The sequence below is a fragment of the Geospiza fortis genome, unplaced genomic scaffold (assembly GCF_000277835.1).
Source record: "Geospiza fortis unplaced genomic scaffold, GeoFor_1.0 scaffold409, whole genome shotgun sequence".
Lineage (NCBI taxonomy): Eukaryota > Metazoa > Chordata > Aves > Passeriformes > Thraupidae > Geospiza > Geospiza fortis.
In genome coordinates, this window is record NW_005054553.1 from 186,781 (window position 1) to 205,386 (window position 18,606).

General features: G+C 43.2%; 1 protein-coding gene across 1 annotated transcript in view; it reads left to right on the forward strand.

The window, feature by feature from the left end:
* The window catches only part of KCNJ6 (potassium inwardly rectifying channel subfamily J member 6), a 112,308-nt gene that overhangs the window by 58,819 nt on the left and 34,883 nt on the right, over positions 1–18,606 (forward strand). Inside the window, exon 2 of the mRNA XM_005429518.2 lies at positions 17,558–18,478. Coding sequence (XP_005429575.2) covers positions 17,558–18,478 — 921 coding nt within the window. The remainder of the gene's footprint in view (positions 1–17,557; positions 18,479–18,606) is intronic.

An 18,606-nucleotide genomic window follows, 5' to 3' on the forward strand; every position in this document is an offset into this window, starting at 1 on the left:
GAATTCTCTTTGCTCCCAATCCCAAATTTATCAAACTTCAAGGAATCTTGTTGAGGACCCTCTGCTGTAGCTCTCCTTAGAGTCCTTGTAGATAAACAAGAATAGCAAATGTGAGGAGCCCATTATCTCATTACATAACAATCCACAGAAGCTTCTTAGGCCGTTATCCTTTTTATCCCAACATTTGCAGAGGTGCAAATAGAGTGAAAAAAACCTCTCAATCCAGGCCAGCTTCCCTTGCTGTGAATGTGAGCAGGTAAATCCTCCAACCCCCTCCACTGCCAGAGGCTGGGATTATATAAACCGGTGCTTTCTCCACTTCACCCTGATCATTTCAGCTTCCACCACAATCCTGAGTTACAAACTCCCTGCCCTCTTGGGCTCCGGGGCTGTGTCCAGCAGCCAGAGGGAAATGTTTGTTCTGCTGCTGCTCCCTGTTGCCGGCTCGAGGAAGCATCAGATAAAAATGTCTGTGATGCAGCTTCATGTACAGTACAAAATACCACTCTCACAAGCTGGAGGAGGAGTAACAGCTTCAAAATAAAGGGTTTAGTCACCATTTCAGAGCTCAGTATCCAGTGGGAAAAAATTGTGTTTATATACAGGGAATAAAAAAAAGAAAAAAAAAAAAAGGAAAAAAAAAGGAGAGGTTTCTGTGCATCTCCCCCACTCCTCCTGAATGCACATTCCTTGTTTTGTGTTCCACATACCTCAGGTCCTCACTATTCATTTCACACATGATTCCCACACATTCTGTGTAGATGGAAATAAATATCCATTTGTTGACACAAAGGAGATCCATCTTGGGATACAGGGAGGCGTGAAAGTCAGAAACAAGGGCAAAAACTTCATCCAGGCCTTTTGGAAATCATAATAATCATCACAGAATCACAGACTCATCAAGAGACCTTCAGCGCCACCCCAGCCCCAGCAGCATCACCCCAAGCCCTGTCCCCAAGGGCCACATCCAGATTCCTCTGGGACAATTCCAGGGACTCCAAACCTCCCTGGGCAGCTCATCCCAAGGCCTGACCACTCTGACAGGGATTTTTTTTTTAATCTCCAATCTGAACCTTCCCCTGATGCCATTTGAGGCCATTTTCTCTCCTCCTTTCCCTTGGACGTGGCAGCCCCCACCTCACTCCAACTTCTCAAAGTGACAATCCAGATACAAACTGGAGGATTTCCCCCTTTTTTCCACACAGGCTGTCTCCAGGTAACTCTCAGGAATAAATTCTCAGCCACACTGACCCTTCCACTGTTGATATTTCAAAGGACTTCTCTTCTAAGGCTTCTCCTTTAGTGTGATTCCAGATGTGTCTGGAAGTTACACAGACTATGAGGAAATTTAACAGGAAAAGGCCTTTTTACTGAACATAATATTCTAGCTTAAAATCTATATGTTTTCATCAAACTAGGAAATACCTTTCAACTAAACAGCAGCTTTTCTAAGGAAGAAAATATAGATATTGAAAAAATATGGATATACTGAAATAATGTTTTATTGGTGGGTTAGATTAATAAAGAAATTCAGGTGATATTCCCAAGAGTCAGTGAGAGTAAAGATCTTTCCAATCTCTCCTTCACCCTTGCTCACTCCCATCAATTATAAAGGACAGCCCAAGTTCAAATCCTGTCTTTGCTTTACTCCAAAGGTAAATCCAAGATTTCTCACTCCAAGTCTGTTGCATAAAAAGGGGAACATGTTTTGTACCCAGCCTTTGCTCCTCCCTTTGTCATTTTTTCTGAACACTGGGTTATAAACCCAAACTATTATAGTTATTTATAGTCAGTAGAATTTGTTGGATCTTATTTTTAATTGCTAGATATTCTGAAAAAAAATCCCATCTGCATCAATCTGAGGACATTTTCCATTTTTCTGCTCAAGCAGTGATCTGGAAGCCAGTTGTTTACAAAACCATGGTGTGAGGCAAATTAGGATGTCTGAAAAGGAATGCTCTGACAGAACTGCCTGGAAATTTTGATTTTTGCCAGTAAGTTTTTTGTGTCCATCTTGTTCATTGCTGGCTAATTACCACCTTTGCAGACAATCTACATGGTTAGATCTCCTTGGAAACTAGCAAGGCTAGGAAAAAATAAATGTAAGACTCTATATTTGAACTCAGAAATTGTTTTTTTAGCACTGAATTAGGGCCAAATCATTTCTGATGTCAACTGATCACAGTATTTACTTTAACAACATTCTCTCAGAGGAGAGGCAAAATATCTTGCTTAGCATCTGTCCACTTCTAATGAACCTCCTGTGAGTATTGGAGAGCATGCCCATGGCTTCAGAAAGAGAAATGTGTGTATTGGACAGCTGGGAAAATATTAAAAAATATAAAAATCCCATGACAGAGTGAGCACATGAGCCTGGGGATCCATTTCTCACTTATTCCTGTGTAAGCTGACAGTAGAGCCCTTGGAGGGTCTAACCCTATCTATTCAAAGACCTTTTCTATACTTAAACTGAATGAGGAAAGGGTTAAATGAGATATTGGGAATTAGGAATTGTTCCCTGGCAGGGTGGGCAGGCCCTGGCACAGGGTGCCCCTGGATCCCTGGCAGTGCCCAAGGCCAGGTTGGACACGGGGGCTGGGAGCAGCCTGGGACAGTGGGAGGTGTCCCTGCCATGGCAGGGATGGGATGAGATGATTTTTGGGGGCCTTCCAACCCAAACCTCTCAGTGATTCCATGATTCCGTGAGTTATCCAGGTCCAAGCCTGCCTGATGCAATTCATCAGCCCAAAAACCTGAACACTTCAAGTTATCGGGCGTCAAACTCTCCTCACCAAAATAATAATCTAGCAACTCTTGAGCTTCACAGTTGTGGGTAGAAAAGCAGAATTTTGAAAGAGCCTTAACAGTGTTGATTATGGATGGCACTGGATGATCTCTTTCAGCCCAGGCCATTCTAGGATTCTAGGGGTTTGCCAAACTTCCAGATGTCCTGATATTTTCCAAATCCACAGCCTCCCAGAGGGAGCAAGCTACAGCAGCCACTACCTGCTGTTAAAGGAAAACTTCCTTGTTTTAAAACCAACAAACTTCAGCTGTTTTGAAACCAAACTCATTGTGTGAGATCCATGGGATTTTCCATTTTCCATCTCCATGTCAACCCTTTCGGCCTTCACCCTCTTCAGGCTGAACATTCCAGGCTTTCCTTAACCTTTGTTGGCCCGTTCCACTATCCCAGGCTGCTCCAAGCTCCATCCAACCTGGCCTGGAAAACTTCATCCTGGACAAAGAGAAGGAAGTTACAGCTCAAAGATGAGGCTATTTTGCCACCAGATATAAAATGAATTAAACAGAAATATTCTCCATAACACAAAGACAACTATCTCACCCTGGGAACAAACTGAGACGAGGCTGGATCCTGCAAATTCTTTTCTGTCACCTCTCAAAAACAAACACAGTCCCTTCTCTCTGTTGCTGTAGTGCCTCCTTCCTTCCTTCCTTCCTTCCTTCCTTCCTTCCTTCCTTCCTTCCTTCCTTCCTTCCTTCCTTCCTTCCTTCCTTCCTTCCTTCCTTCCCCCTTCCTCACCACCTGCTTCTCTTTCTCCTTCTCTCTGTTAAAACACACGCATTACAGTCCCAAGTATTTCACTCTGCCCTCCATTCCTCCAAATCTTGGGCATTCCAGCATCCTTATTTCTGTCCCTCACATCCATGTCCTCTGATGCTTCAATGCAAACCAGAGCACAACCAGACCTTTGAAGATTTTGTCACTGAAAATGAATCCAGGTGCATTTCTGCCATGGCCTTGAGAGGCTGCCTGGAACAGAGGCTGGGCAGAGTTAAAGGAATAAAGCAGGGATTTATTAAAAAGGCCTTTTTAATAAAGGATCCACCTTGGGCAGCACAAGAGCCCAGCTGGGGCTACACCCAAGATGGGCCCCGAGTCACGAGTTTTCACACTTTTATAGGTTTTGGTTCATTTCCATATTGGGGTTAATTGTCCAATTACAGCTTCAGGTTATGAAGTTCCATCCTCCCAGATTGCTCTCCTCAATTTACCCTTGTTTATACTTTTTGGGCCTGAAGTTGCAACAGTGTCCTTGGTTCCCAGGCTGGAAAAGGATTGTTTTGTGTGACTGAACTGTGCGGAGAACTTGCTAACACTTCATATGAAGTTCAGAGTTACACACTAATGCAGCACAGAATCTGGGAAATATGAAAGCTAAAACTTAAGGCATCAGAACGTGCCCTGATCTGGAAGACCTCACTTGCAACTTGTCCATATTGAGAAAGTCTGAGCATCTACAAAGCCACCAGTCCCACTTTTAGACCATCCAGGGTGGCTTTCATGGTGCTTGGGCAGGAGGGAAGGCAGAAGAAGCCCTATCAGCCCCTTCAGGTTGGACACCAGGAGGAATTTCATGGCTTTCATGGTGCTTGGGCACCAGGGAAGGCAGAAAAAGCCCCATCAGTCCCTCCAGGTTAGACATCAGGAGTAATTTCCCCATGGAAAGGGTGCTCAGGCCTTGGAAAGAGCTGCCCAGGGAGTTTTGGAATCCCCATCCCTGGAGGTGCCCAAGGAAGGTCTGGAGGTGGCACTCAGAGCTCTGGGGTGGGGACAAGGTGGTCATTAGGAACAGTTTGGACTCGATGATCTTGGAGGGCTTTTCCAACCCAAATGATTCTGAGATTCCATCATCATCCCTAGAGAAGCATTTCGATTGTGCCACTGGCCTCCCCCTCATGGATGGGTCTTTGAGTTATCTTTACACAGAAGAAAACCAGAAACCTTCCCAACACACTGCCTCACTTGTTTGCAAATGTTCAAGCCTTATTTCATGCACTGAAAGCTGCTCTGAAGCAGCCAAAGTCTATTTTTACCACCTCAGTTCTCCATTTAATTTTGGGTTTGGATGCACAAGAAACACGTTCTCGTTACCAGTCTATTCATTTATCAAAAGCTCCCCTCCGTGGGCTCAATATTTTTGTTTACTGTTTTCTCTTGAAAAGGTCAGCTCCTTTATCAGCTGTTTCTTTAAGTGAGTCTGTACCTGTCTAAAAAAGACATGAAATTCACATTTTAGTGCAGCACATTCCTTGTCTCATGTAGCAGCTCTAACAAGAGCAATCTGTATTTCTGCTGTCCGTGGCCACATCCCTGAAAGGCAGCTGGCTCATTTCACTTTCCCTGCACAACTCAGGAGAGATGGAAAAAGCAGAAACTCCCCTTTTTTCTCTCAAGACATCTGAAGGCTACGAAAGCTTTGAATTATTTGTGCTTCTGCTGAGCTTTGCCTGCTCCAGAAGGGATAGATGGGCTTTGCAAGCTGAATGTACCATCAAAAATCTCAATTATTTAAAAATCATAACACCAGCGCAGCCTGTTCTGGTGAGATCCCTCCACACCATAGAAATAAAACATAATTCCACAATAACATTTTATTTTTATGTTGACCTCTCCATTCAGCCACCCAGAATCAAAGGCCATCAAGACTCCCTCAGATATTTGCAAGAAACTGGATGTTGCAATCTGGGGTGACGGGAAAATCCAGCACTGCCAAATCTTTCTCCTTTTTCCAAAAGGTTCCAGTTAGCCCTCAAAGGACCTTTATTTTTAGAGAGGAAACTGGTGACTCGTGCATGGAAAAATCCTGGGGAATGATGGATTATTTTTAGCCAGATTAGAAAAACCTACAGGAAAAATCAAGGGCAATCAAAAAGTCTTTTATACTTTTTAGCAAAGCAAGAAAAACAAGCAGAAAACCCCTACTTCACTCATAATAGAGATTACAGAGTTTTTCATATAATCCCTCCATTTTGAGTTTATTTAATTCATCTGAACAATTTTGTTTGCTAAAGTTGGGTAAAATATTGCTGTGAACAAGAAGTGCAAATCTGAATTATGAAAGTATTGTTAAAAGTACCAGAATTTCAGCATTTTACAGACAAAATAAAACCTTTTGAAAGTTTGAAATTAAATTTATTTTCCCTTATAAGGTATTTTGGAAAATATTGTTGATCAAATCAAATCCAATTTACAAAAAATATTTCCCTGCTTCTAAATAGTTTTTTCCCCCATTACTTACATCCCTATAGAAAAGGATAATGGCAATTAGAGCAATTATAGCAATTTCGCAGCAACTCTTTTGAGATTTTTTCAAGCAAATTTATAGACCTATTTACTTTATTATGTGTCTTAAGTGAAATAGCACAGTAAATGGTAATTTAGACACCACTGAATTGCTTATTTCAAGACAAAATGTTGCTATTTGTTAACATGGAAAGATTTTTTTTGTGGTTTTAACTTATATTTCTACTCTTGTTGGGTCTGATATTGTCCTTGTGTGAATACATCTTTGAACAACTTCTTAGATGGGTATGAGTATAAAATCCTGTGGGGCTGATGCTCATTGCAGAAAAAATATGAAGTTTTTCATTCAGTTTAAACAAAAGTAAGAAAAAATCTGGATTGAAACCAAACATATGTTTACTCAAACTCTTACTTAAAAATTAAAAAGCATGAGTTGAGTCAGTTTTATCTCATTGCACTCCAATTGTTTTGTGGACAAACCCACAAAGTCTGACCTAAGCTAAGCTGGGGTTGAAGGTGGAGAATGAGAATCAGGCAGATGCAGCTTGGAAAATCCAAGCACACAAAGCAGGAGCAGGGGTTTTTCGTCTTGAAGATTCTTCACAGGGACATGGAGGGGAATTGTGGTTTGAAAAAATATTTGACTGAAAAATATTTGCTGGAGCTTTGGGAGCAGCAGCAACCATGAAAAAAAAAAGAAATATTTCTTGCAACTCCCTCTTATAGAGATGGATTTCTTGGTGTCCAATAGTGCGGTTAACTCAGCTTGTTTTCATGACATTGGTAGGAATTTAGTATTTCTGAGGGTTCCAAAATCTCACTGAAGTTCTGAAAGGGATCCAAAAGCCTAAATACCAACCACAGTTTCAGAAATGACTCAGAGGAGGCCAGACAGGGTGATGGATAAGGCTCATTTCCTTAGGAAACATTGCTAAAGTGCCATTCTGAACTCACCATTTCCAGGTTATCAAAACACCACAGCCTGAAACCAAACATTGACCCAGCTAAATTATGCAGGGTTTTTAAAAGTTTCTTTTTTCTGGATGTCACTTCCAGCCTGATTTCTCAGTTGTTTTCTCCTCTGCAGTCTATAAACTGCACAAAAGGGAAAATCATCAGCAAGAAACCAGGTCTTTGTATTTCACTGTGACTTCTTTTGGCAGGGAAAGGGGAGGAAGGCAGTGATGGCCTCATTATTTAACTTTAAAAAAGCAGCCAAAATCCCATTATCACCTGAAAAAATGGAGAAGGAGCAGCATGGAAAGAACACAAGAGCTGTTGAGATAAACTAATTTTAAGAGGGGTAATTGCCTGACCCCTGAGATATTATTTGAGGCAACTTTTGGATGGCAGAGTTTGGGTTTGCATCTTAGGCCACCTCAACCAACAGAAAACTGTGAACATCCTGCAAGTCACCACCACGAGGGAAAGCAGAAGCCACAGAAATGTTGTTTCCCCAGTGAAATATTACAGTCATTTTTCTTCTCAAGTGTGTAAAAATTAAAGTCTTGCCTGAGTTTTGTATAGGAGGAGCATCCTGCTCTCCTGAAATAGAAGCAAAAGCCATCAAAATTCCCCTTCGGCTTCAGGGAAGTCGTCAAGAAAGAGATCTCCATTACCAGATTTAAAAAGTAATTATTATCATTTTCTGTTTCAATTTTTCCAGTGTTTTCCATCCTTTCTTTAACTTTGTGCAGCAGTAACAGCAGCAAGCAAACCAATATGCTTGGGCAATGTCTGTGTCCTTGGGGGCAGCCAGATTGGCTGGAAGCTGACTGAGGAAAAGAATACAATTTCAGGAGAGAAGTTTCTGACATGTTTTCATTCTTCTGTCAAAAATTGGAGGGCAGGAGGAATCACATATCTGCCCTCCAAAGTCATTCTTTTCCCTGTAGTCTGTATTTTTTGGGGAAAAAAGAAAGGAATTGACAGTTCTTCTTAGCTCAAATACCTCATCTTTACCAGTGGGATTTGAGCTGTTCTCCCAGAATTTTGCTGCCCAAAGAAGCTGCAAAATTGGTATCAAAGGGCAGTCAGAAACGTGGAAATATTTGCTTTGCATTGGTGCAAGTGGCAGGGCTTTCCCCAGCCAGTGACCATCCTGACCCAGGGAAAGGTTATTCAGTGCAAACAAATGTTTTGCAGAGCAAAAGTGAACTCTCTCAAAGTCATCTGATATCCTCTAACCTGAAACTGATCAGATCCAAGGTCTTTATCAACATCTAAACTCTTCTGCCCCTTTTGGTAGGAAGGTGCTAGAAGCTCTTGGCCTTGCTTCTCAGACCATTGCATAAGTTATTGGTTTCACTTGACTGCTTCAGCATCTTGATGGAATCAAGCCCTTCCTTTCTGACCAAAAATATCCCTCTCCATCATTCCTCTGCCTTTTATTTAGGAGAGTTCATTGATCAAAGCAAAGGAGCTGTCAGAGGGTGCTGGCGTAGTCAAGGTGGTTCCAGCACCTGCCCAAGGAGCTCTGTGAATATTCAGGCACAAGGCTGCCTCAAGGTTGTTCAGCAATGCAGGAAAATATTGGATTTGGCTATGCCAAGGACAAAGATTCAAGTGAAAACACCCTGACTTCAGGCGAAAAAGGGGGGAAAGGACAGGAACAGAGCTGGGATAGAAAACAGCAAGGAAAGAGGGGCTGGCTTCTCCTGCCAGTACAAAAATTGGTGACAGCAACTCCTTCTGAGAGGGTGCATTTCTCTCCTCTCTGGTGACCTAACTGGACACACAGACTTTGACAAACTGCCTGCCTTGATTTCCAAACTTTTCCCATGTTGGAACATGCACCAGCCTCACCACCAAGCTGAGTCCATCTACAATGTTAAATAAAACCAGGAATGGTTCTGCAGCCTTGAGACCAAGCAGTACAAGATGTCCAAGTCATACTGCAGAGCACCTGGCCCTGAGTCTTGTGGGGACCTTCTCTTGGTTTTAAGACATAATTAGTTTATTAACAGTGATTTTTTTGCCACTTCCAATTATCTGGAACAAGGTGAGGTCTGTGTTGCAGGCCAGGGGTTTATGCTGCTTTAAGCAAGGTGAGATGAGAGCCTGGAGGTGTCTGAGGGAGCAAAGGTGGAACTGTGTTGGCAGACAAGAGTGTAAAAAGCCAAATCTGATTCAATCTCATCCATGCTGCTGAATGGAAGCACATCCTGTCTCCCAAACCCTTCCCAGGTATTTTCTTGGAACACTAATTGGGCCAAAGCCAAAACAATCAATTTACTAAATTAGCAGTGCGGTCGCCACTGGACAGGGCAGCCAAACTCCTATTTACACTTCCAGAAACAACCAGGAGAACTCCCCAGATATCAGAGATATTACATAGTGAAGAATTAAATGAGTCAGAATTATCTGTGTGAAATGTTTGGGCCAGAATTATCTACACAAAATAGCTCAGCTGATCAGCTCGTTTTTGTTCCCAGAATTTTCAGTCGGGAAAATTGTGATGGGAAAAAAAAATCGCGAGAATCTCTTCCCACAAAAGTTGGGAATTCTCTTTTTCCATGTAATCAGTAAAGAGAATACCGGGAGAAATCAGAATTTAACCAGCCCTCATGTAATTTCTCTGTGAGGCTGACCTCAGGTGCAAAAATGAAGCTGCAGAGAAGATGAAGCCCTACTCTCCTCAGAGGTGCGCTCTAGAAGTTTGTTCTGTGTTGAGCAGCACACTGAAACCTTTAGAGATTCCTTACAATCCAGAATATTCACTGATTTAAGCAGATTTTTAATTAATTTATTTATTATTTCTAGCAGTTAAAGCGTATAAGTACAGTTTAAAATTGATAACAATAAGGTCAATACAAGTTTTTCACGCTTTCCCCTTTTCCTGGTACACCTCACAGAGAAGAAAAGCTGAGTTCCCAGGAGATTTTTGGAGAAATTTTGTAACTGACAAAAATTCTGGCATTCAGACACCTGATAGCAACTGGCAGAAATAATTGGTGTTGAGTAACTGGAAAAAGAAATCTCAGAGATCACATTAGACAAGGACACCTTGCAGAAAGTCAGGGGACCTGTCTGACCCAGAGGTCTCAGAAGGCAAAAGTGTGGCCAGGATTTGCAGCTTGTCGTGGTTTGAAAAGCCAGGTGTCTGCTAAGAAAGGCAGGAGCCTCCCCTGAAATGGAAAATGTAAACCTTCTCCTTCTGAATTATTATAATTTTGAAATTGAAAGGCTCTCAGGCAAAGATATGGGAATAGGAATAACAGTTCTTTACCAGGAAAATTAAAAATACAAATGTAATAGTACAAAAAAAAACAAAAACCACTGCCACTGTGTGTCAGGGGGGTGGCACAGCCCCATCCCATGGAGGCTCAGCCCTCCTGCAGTGCCAGCTGTGCTGCTGCTGGAGCAGGGATCCTGCACAAGGGGGGAGTTTTCCTCTGCAGCTCCAGGGCTGCTGCAGATGGGCCTGGGCTCCCTCTGGCAATGCAGGGCAGCAGAAAGCTGCTCCTCTGGCAATGCAGGGGGCAAAGGCTGCTGTGCTGTGCCAGGCTCAGATTGGATCCAGGTAGGAATGCTTGGCTCCTCCCCTGGGCGCAGCATCTCCCCATGGGATGCTGGAATTGGATCAGCCCTGCAGGGACACTCAGTGGCCATGGACAGCAGAGATCTCCTGCAGGGAGGGTTGGCTGTGGGAGAGATAAAGAAAAAACTGCCCCATGGACAGCAGAGAACTGCCCCAGCTCTGACAGATGGGAATAGAACACACAGCCCCATTTCCAACCTCAGACACAGCTGATGGGGCCTGGCAGCACCAGGATCCATCAGTGATCCCTGTTATCCCTCTGGCAGCACCTGGTTTGGCACACGGAAACAGCAAAGGAGAGCCCAGCTCTGGTGTTGCCAGGCGGCACAACTCAGGCTGGCACACCTGGGCTGTCTCTGCTGCTGTCCTTGTGCCACTGCTGGCAGCAGCACTGACAATAGTAAGCATTTTCCAAGTGCAAAAAATGTTTTATCTCAGCTTTGTCACCTTGTTAGAGGAAACAGGGCTCTGAGGAGGCTGATTTCTGCAGTGGTTGTGGATAGGACAAGGACATTATGGAATCACAGAATCATGAAATCACAGAATGGTTTGGGTTGGAGGGGCCTTAAAGGTCATCCAGTTCCAAGGGCAGGGAACCTTCCACTAGACCAGGTTGCTCCAAGCCCTGTCCAGCCTGGCCCTGGACACAGAAATACCTGCTCTGAGGCTCAGTCTCAAGCTTTTCTGGGAGCTAAAAACCTGGTAAAAGACTAATCTGACAGGAAACCTCTCCTTACTCCAGAAATCTTTGTTCAGTGCCAGGCATTTGCTCTAGAGATGGCTCTGAAAAAGCGCTGACTCCAAGAGCTCAGGCTTCAGGGAGCAAACAAGTTTCTTAATCTAATTTGGGACCCACAGCCATGTGAAAGGATGAAGATGATGATAATCAGCTGTCTCTGAACATCTTTGCAGGTTCACCGTCCTACAGCCAGGTGCAGACTTCTTACATTGCCCCATAAATGTTACCCAGCCAAGGCTGTTTGGCTTCCCTGTGATTCAAATGAAGATAAATTTAGCAAAGCAGATGTAAAAACAGCATTCTGGAGCCTTCAGTGGTAAATTCTGCAATGAAGTTGGTTAGCATCCAAGACAAAAACTACAAGGTCAAATGACTACCAAAAATGGAGTAATGTGTTTTTAAATTTGAGTTATCAGATTAATTTTTCCACCTTCCATAATAAAAGGGCCAAGAATCAGGAATGAATGGAAATGTTTGTACTGCAGAGACACAGAGTGTTACTCAGACTGATTTCTTGCAGCTGTACAGGCTTAAAAGAAATTAAAATAGTAGAACATTATTTTTATCGAGTTGGATTCGAAGGCACTGATGAAGCAGGTAATGTGAAAAAAACAAAGTATCATCCTTACAATCTCTTTTCTAATCATAAATATATCTCATTTCATGTCTTTTTTAGTGAAAGCTGCTGCTGAAATAAATCTCAGTCACACGCATGCTCCCTCTGAAATTAGGTTTATGATTCCATGGGTGCAAAGAAGCAATTTGGGTCTTGAAGAGATTTGCCAAGTCAGTGTTTATTGAGCACTCCAACGTTTCAAAGTGAGGCCCAGCAATGCTTCCAGCTGAGTGAATAGTCAATCTTGCATTGATTTCAACAGTGCAGGATCAGATCCTAATTCCTTTCTTTTTCAGGGAAAAGGATCTGTGCTCGATGATAATGACTGCTTACAGTTGCTAGCTGATCATAAAAGACTCCACTTTTTTTCTCTAAACAAGACCCTTTCTCCTCATATCTTGTGGTGCCTTGCAGTGTGGATTATGTGGCTGGGTTCATCCCACAGACAAATCCCCCTCTATTCCCAGATTCCAGTGTTCCTGTGCCCTCTGTGCTCATCACAAACAAGTTTTCAAAGAGCTCTGAAACAAAAGCCATCCAGAGATGAGGCAAAGCATTCCAAAATCTCCCCTTCCCTTCTCTGACTTCTTCCATTGCAATCAAGAGCAGAAACAGAACAACGCGGATTTGGGGCGTTGAAGGCTACAAGAAATTCCTTGTGCTCTGCAAAGCCCAGCATCCCCACAGGGGAGCCCAAAGAGCCACCAGGTCCTGCCAAATATTGTGACGGTGGTCACAAAGGTTTTTGGGATGAAGGAAGAGACGTAGATCTGACTCCATGATCAGAAGGCTTGATTTATTATTTTATGATATATACATCTATTTAAACTATACTAAAAAGAAGAAGAAAGGAGAGTTTCCAGAACCTGCTACCTAACCTAAGAATAGAAAAATAAAATATGATAACAAACCCCACTCTCTCGGCACAGTCCGAGAGAGCTCTCAGTTCTGGATTGGCCATTATTTCTAAACATCCAATCTGGGCCAATCCAGACAGACCTGTTGCATTCCACAGCAGCAGATAACCTATTGTTTACATTTGTTTCTGAGGCCACAGCTTCTCAGAAGGAAAAAATCCTCACGAAAGGATTTTAGTGAAAAGGATGTCTACGACAAAATATTCCACAGATGGATGCAGTGCCAGGGAGGTTGGGGACCACAGCAAACGAGAGGTAAAACTCTTGAGACTTCCCAAAAGCCAAACTTGGACCTTCACTTAAAAGTGGCCCTCATCCCACCAGGAAAGGGGGGAATGCAGACAGGAATCACAGTGCCTGCTCAACACATTTCTCTGCATGCAGTAAAGTCCATGAGAGCAATTTTTAGGCTGTAAATGATTTTGGAAATCGGGACATTTTCAATGAATTTGCGCGCAAAATGTTCACAGCTGTGTTACAAGAGTTAAAATCACTAAATTGCAGTGAAACTTCCACAGAACTTTCTAGGTCAGCTTCTGTTACAGAAAGGTCAGTTATGATTTGCAACATTCTCTGTTGAAGCTCCTCATTATTTTGCTAATCATTCACAACCAAAATAGGCTTACAGTACTTAAATTGGACGAGCAGGCCCTTCACGTTCCTCCTTTTGCTTTGTGTTTGCACAGCACCACAACAAGTTCTCTGCAGCACTACCAAAATACACCAAAAATCACATTGTTGATGATAAAATGATTGCTTAAGGGTTATGTTGATGTGTTACATTCACAGCCTCAGAGGGAGAGAGTGTGTCCTGTCCTGTTTTGTTGTTGACACTGGTTTCATGTTGTTCTACAGGCTCTAAATAAAAGGATGTGCTTGGAAAATCAGGACTGTGCCTTTCCAGTGCTGCTTTGGAGTAGACAAGAACATGACAGCAACATTTGATGCAGTTTTAGTAGAAAATTAAAATGTTCTGAGCACTGGCACAGTTCAAAAGCCCCTGGCATGGTTTGGACCAGCGCAGAACTGAGCACACACAACTCCTGGCTCCATTTCAGGACACAGATTATTCCTGTTTGGCAGACTGTATGACACTAACCTGCCTGGAAAACAATTGGAGTTCAATAATCCAAGTGTGGGCTGCACCACTCTTTACCCTCCACATGAAATAATAGGTCTGGGCACACTTAATTAGCTAATTTGGCCACAGCCAGGACAGAAGTGAACTGTTGAGGGACTTGTTTAGGAGAGATCCTTGTCATTTGCTGGGAAATTAAACAAATCACTGAAATCTCATATGTCTTGTAGGTTTTACCTCAGAGAATAACCAGAGCAGATCATTTGAACAGAACCCTCTAAATTGGCCTGGATTGGCTCATTACCTGGCTGTTGTGTTCAAACAAACATAATGTTTTCTGGGAGAGAAGGAAGAGTTCAGAAATACCTTCTTTTTTTCTTTTTTTCTTTTTTTTTTTTTTTTTTGGCCAATGCAGATTAATAATATGTATATATTTTTGTCAGGAAGAAAAGCAGAGAGAGCAAAAATAGCTCTCAAGTGAGGCTGCTGCTACTCACTCCCCTGTTCCTGGATCCATGACAGCCATTATGTAACCAAAAGGAAAATTCAGATGAAATAAACAGCAGAAGTTAATTGGGTCGATATCAAGTAAAAATATAATTAGTCAAAGTATTTTGTGGCAAAGGCACTGACAGTATGTGGCTGTTCCTCGGCCTCAGTGGTGAGCAGGGATCCTGCCATGTGTTTAAAACTTATTCGTCAAGCATTTCCATGGAAACACACAGATGCATAACCTTTGGATCACTTATTTTGGGAATTGCTGCTCCCAAGGTTCTCTCTGGAGTGAAAACTCAGTCCAGGAGAGGATAACTGTGGTTCTGATCCAGAAACTCTCCACAAAGGAATTCATTCAGAGCAGGATGGGGTGAGGGAAAGAAGGAAAGGGCATCTTGCAAAAAAGAAGAAAAGACAAAAAACTTGACCTTAATTTTTTCCTCTCAGAGACTGAGAATTGAGAAACGACAGCACTGGGAAGAGACTGGAGAGTTTAGAAATGGCCAGATGCCCTCAGGAAGATTGAAATGTCTGCAAGAGTGTCAAATAAATGCTGTAATGAGAGAGACATTGGTTAAACACTGGGTTTGTTGTCCAAAGCTGCCCCCTTACAAAGCCAGATGAGAACCAGCTCCACTACAACTTCTCCAGGTGAAGAAAAACCCTCCCAGCGCTGGAACTGTCACAAGCTGACCCCACTTACTGTGACAGCAGCTCCCTGCTCCTACAAAATTTGTGGACACTTGACAAAATGTGGCGCTTCCCTCATGCTGTGAAAGCCAGGTCAGGCTGGCTGTGATGCACAAATCCACAAAGAGCATTTGGAAAGCATCAGTAAAAATTTGCTGTCTGAATAAAAGGTGCTCAAAGTACTTGCATAGGAAATAAACACTGCATGGAAAGCAGGAGGGGTGGGGTGGGAGGGCAGCCCTGGATGTCCCTTCACATCCCTCAGCACCTGGGTCCCCTCCCCGGATAATTTCTGGTAAGAGATGCTCATACAGGAAGGTTTGGGACATGATTCCCTTTCACAGCAGGGCCAGGAGTAAGGAATATTCTCTAAACCAACAGGATTCTCCTACTCCTGGTCTCTGTGTCCATGCCAGGATCTGACTGGGAAGGGAAAGCAAATTATTCATACTGCCTGAAAGATAATGAACCCCATTATATCAGCATTAGTAGTTTAACATAAAGCCTCAAAAGCCAGAGCCTTCAGAGGTTGTTCATAATTATTTGAGGATTCTGTTGCTGCAGTGATGTGATAACTCCTGTGGACTGGAATTTCCTTAGGCACAACGGAGAGCTGAGCATAAAATGTGAAGCCTTAACTTCAAATTTTCTGGCTTTGGCTTAAATCTTCCTCACAAAGGCCCTGCAATGCCTTTTGATTGTGTTTTGTCATGCATTGCCCAGCATCAGGGCTAATGCAAGCAGGCACACTGTCACTGACTGGGGGAGTTCATTCAGAACTGAGGGCCCTGGGACACAGCTCCCAGTGCTGCCACTGCCTTCAGCCCTGATAAGGCTCTCCTGAGACACACAGCCAACTGAAAAGGTGACAGGATGGGGGCCACGGCCTTAAAACATGGAATCTCTCTCAGATTCTGTGCTACTGGAGGGCTCTGAGACTTTCTTTGAAAGAGGAGCAGGTCAGGGGGAGAGACAACCGGGCTACAACCCCTTTTACCCCTGGATATTTCAATAAAACTCTGCAAGGGTCTGTGATCTTTCTCTACAGGTGCTGTGAGATTCACACAGGATCTGCTGCACAGCCCACATTTCTAGGAGTGAAAAAGGCTTTAGAGCCACACTGACCCAACTGACAGCAACACTCCATAAAGAATGGCACAAAATCATAGCAGTGCTGCTTTTTAGACGGGATATTGGGAAGAAATCCTTCCCTGTGAGAGTAATGAGGCCCTGGCACAGGGTGCCCAGAGAAGCTGTGGCTGCCCCATCCCTGGAAGTGTCCAAGGCCAAGTTGAACAGGTCTTGGAGCAACATGGGGTAGTGGAAGGTGTCCCTGACCATGGCACGAGGGGGGGACTGGGTGATTTTAAGGTCCCTTCCCACCCAAACCATTCTGAAACTCTGTATTCAGAGTCAAGCACCTGGACAGACCCACCAGAAGATTTTTCCCTTTACAGTCTGGCAGAAGAATGACAGCAGCTAGGCAGAAGAGAAAGAATTAGGAATTCAAGAGCTGAAATTCCTGCAGGAAGAAGCTCCAGAAAACAGAAGGATTTCAGCTGAAAACAACAATTACCCCAGACCTCACCATGTGCTCCATGCAAAACACATCCCATTAAAACCACTCTCCTCCTCAGTGCACTCTTTTTTTCCCTGGCACACAACCATAGCAAAGCTATTTATCTCTAAAGGCTGAGAAACTAAAAAAAAGGCCCAGATCATTAGAGGACAAGGTACACTTGAATTAAAGGCCAGAGGCACAGTGAATTCAAATGAAATCTGAAGTACCATAGGTTTTACGTTGCTGGGAGAAGGAGACACAATTCCTTGTCTCATTATCAGCAAGACATTGATTTTCTGTGGAAGTGTGCTTGAATTGCTCTTGATAGATATTACAACTTTCCTTCAACAAGAGGAGGATTGGTTCTTTCTAAAAACTGTTGGCTTTTTAAAAAGAAAAAAAAACAAAACTCCTTGTACTTATTTAATACTTTCCCCACAGCAATGCAATTGATGGGAAAAAATAGCTCAGCAATAGCTCATTTTCTCTGCTCACCCCCAAGTGAATCCATTGCCTCATTTATATCTTTTATCTCCGTGAGATCTTTTTTGGTGCATTAAAAATTTCATTCATTAGACTGCAAAGGGGCGAGGGGGGAAGGGATATCTGCTTAAACCCATCTTGTGGAATTTAAATATGGGTGTGGGTAGGATGACCTGATAAGAAACGAGTTTGTTTTCATTTTATTTCTGTGTAGCAATAAAATGAGGGTGCTTGGCATCCAATTTTTGTGTTAGCAAAACACAATGGATTCAGCAAAGAACAAGGATGATCATTTTATTGATCAACACAGGAAAAGGTTGTGTGTTGACTTAGAGCAATAACAAGAGGAATAATGACTTTTCTGTGGTTTTTTTTGTTTTCCACGGCAGCCAACGTCCTGGAAGAAGACTCAATGGAGCAGGACATCGAGAGCCCTGTCACAATCCATCAACCAAAGTTGCCCAAACAAGCGAGAGAGGATCTGCCAAAAAACATCAGCAAAGAATGTGCCAAGAGGAAAATCCAGAGGTACGTTCGGAAAGATGGGAAATGCAACGTCCACCACGGGAATGTCAGAGAGACTTATCGGTACTTGACTGACATCTTCACCACCCTGGTGGATCTCAAGTGGAGGTTCAACCTGCTGATCTTTGTCATGGTTTACACGGTGACCTGGCTCTTCTTCGGCATGATCTGGTGGCTCATTGCCTACATGCGAGGGGACATGGATCACATAGGGGACAGCACGTGGACCCCCTGCGTCAGCAACCTCAATGGGTTTGTCTCAGCCTTTTTATTCTCAATCGAGACCGAAACCACCATTGGGTACGGTTACCGGGTCATCACGGACAAGTGTCCCGAGGGAATTATCCTGCTTTTAGTGCAGTCTGTCCTAGGTTCTATCGTCAACGCCTTCATGGTTGGCTGCATGTTTGTGAAAATATCCCAACCCAAGAAGAGGGCAGAAACCTTGGTTTTTTCTACAAACGCAGTCATTTCCATGCGGGATGGGAAGCTGTGTCTGATGTTCCGAGTAGGAGACCTTAGGAATTCACACATTGTAGAGGCATCAATACGAGCCAAGTTGATCAAATCCAAACAGACAAAGGAGGGGGAATTTATACCACTCAACCAGACAGATATCAACGTAGGTTATTACACAGGGGATGATCGTCTCTTTTTGGTTTCACCACTGATCATCAGCCATGAGATTAACCAGCAGAGTCCTTTCTGGGAGATTTCCAAAGCCCAGTTGCCCAAAGAGGAGCTAGAAATTGTTGTAATCCTAGAAGGAATGGTGGAGGCAACAGGTAACATTTCTTATACTTTGTATGAGGTAAATGCTTTAATTTTAGCAAGGAAAATCAGTGGTTTTGCTTCATTTTAAAGGAATCACTTCCACAGTCGTTGCATTTGAAAAAGGAGTTCGTTCTCTGGT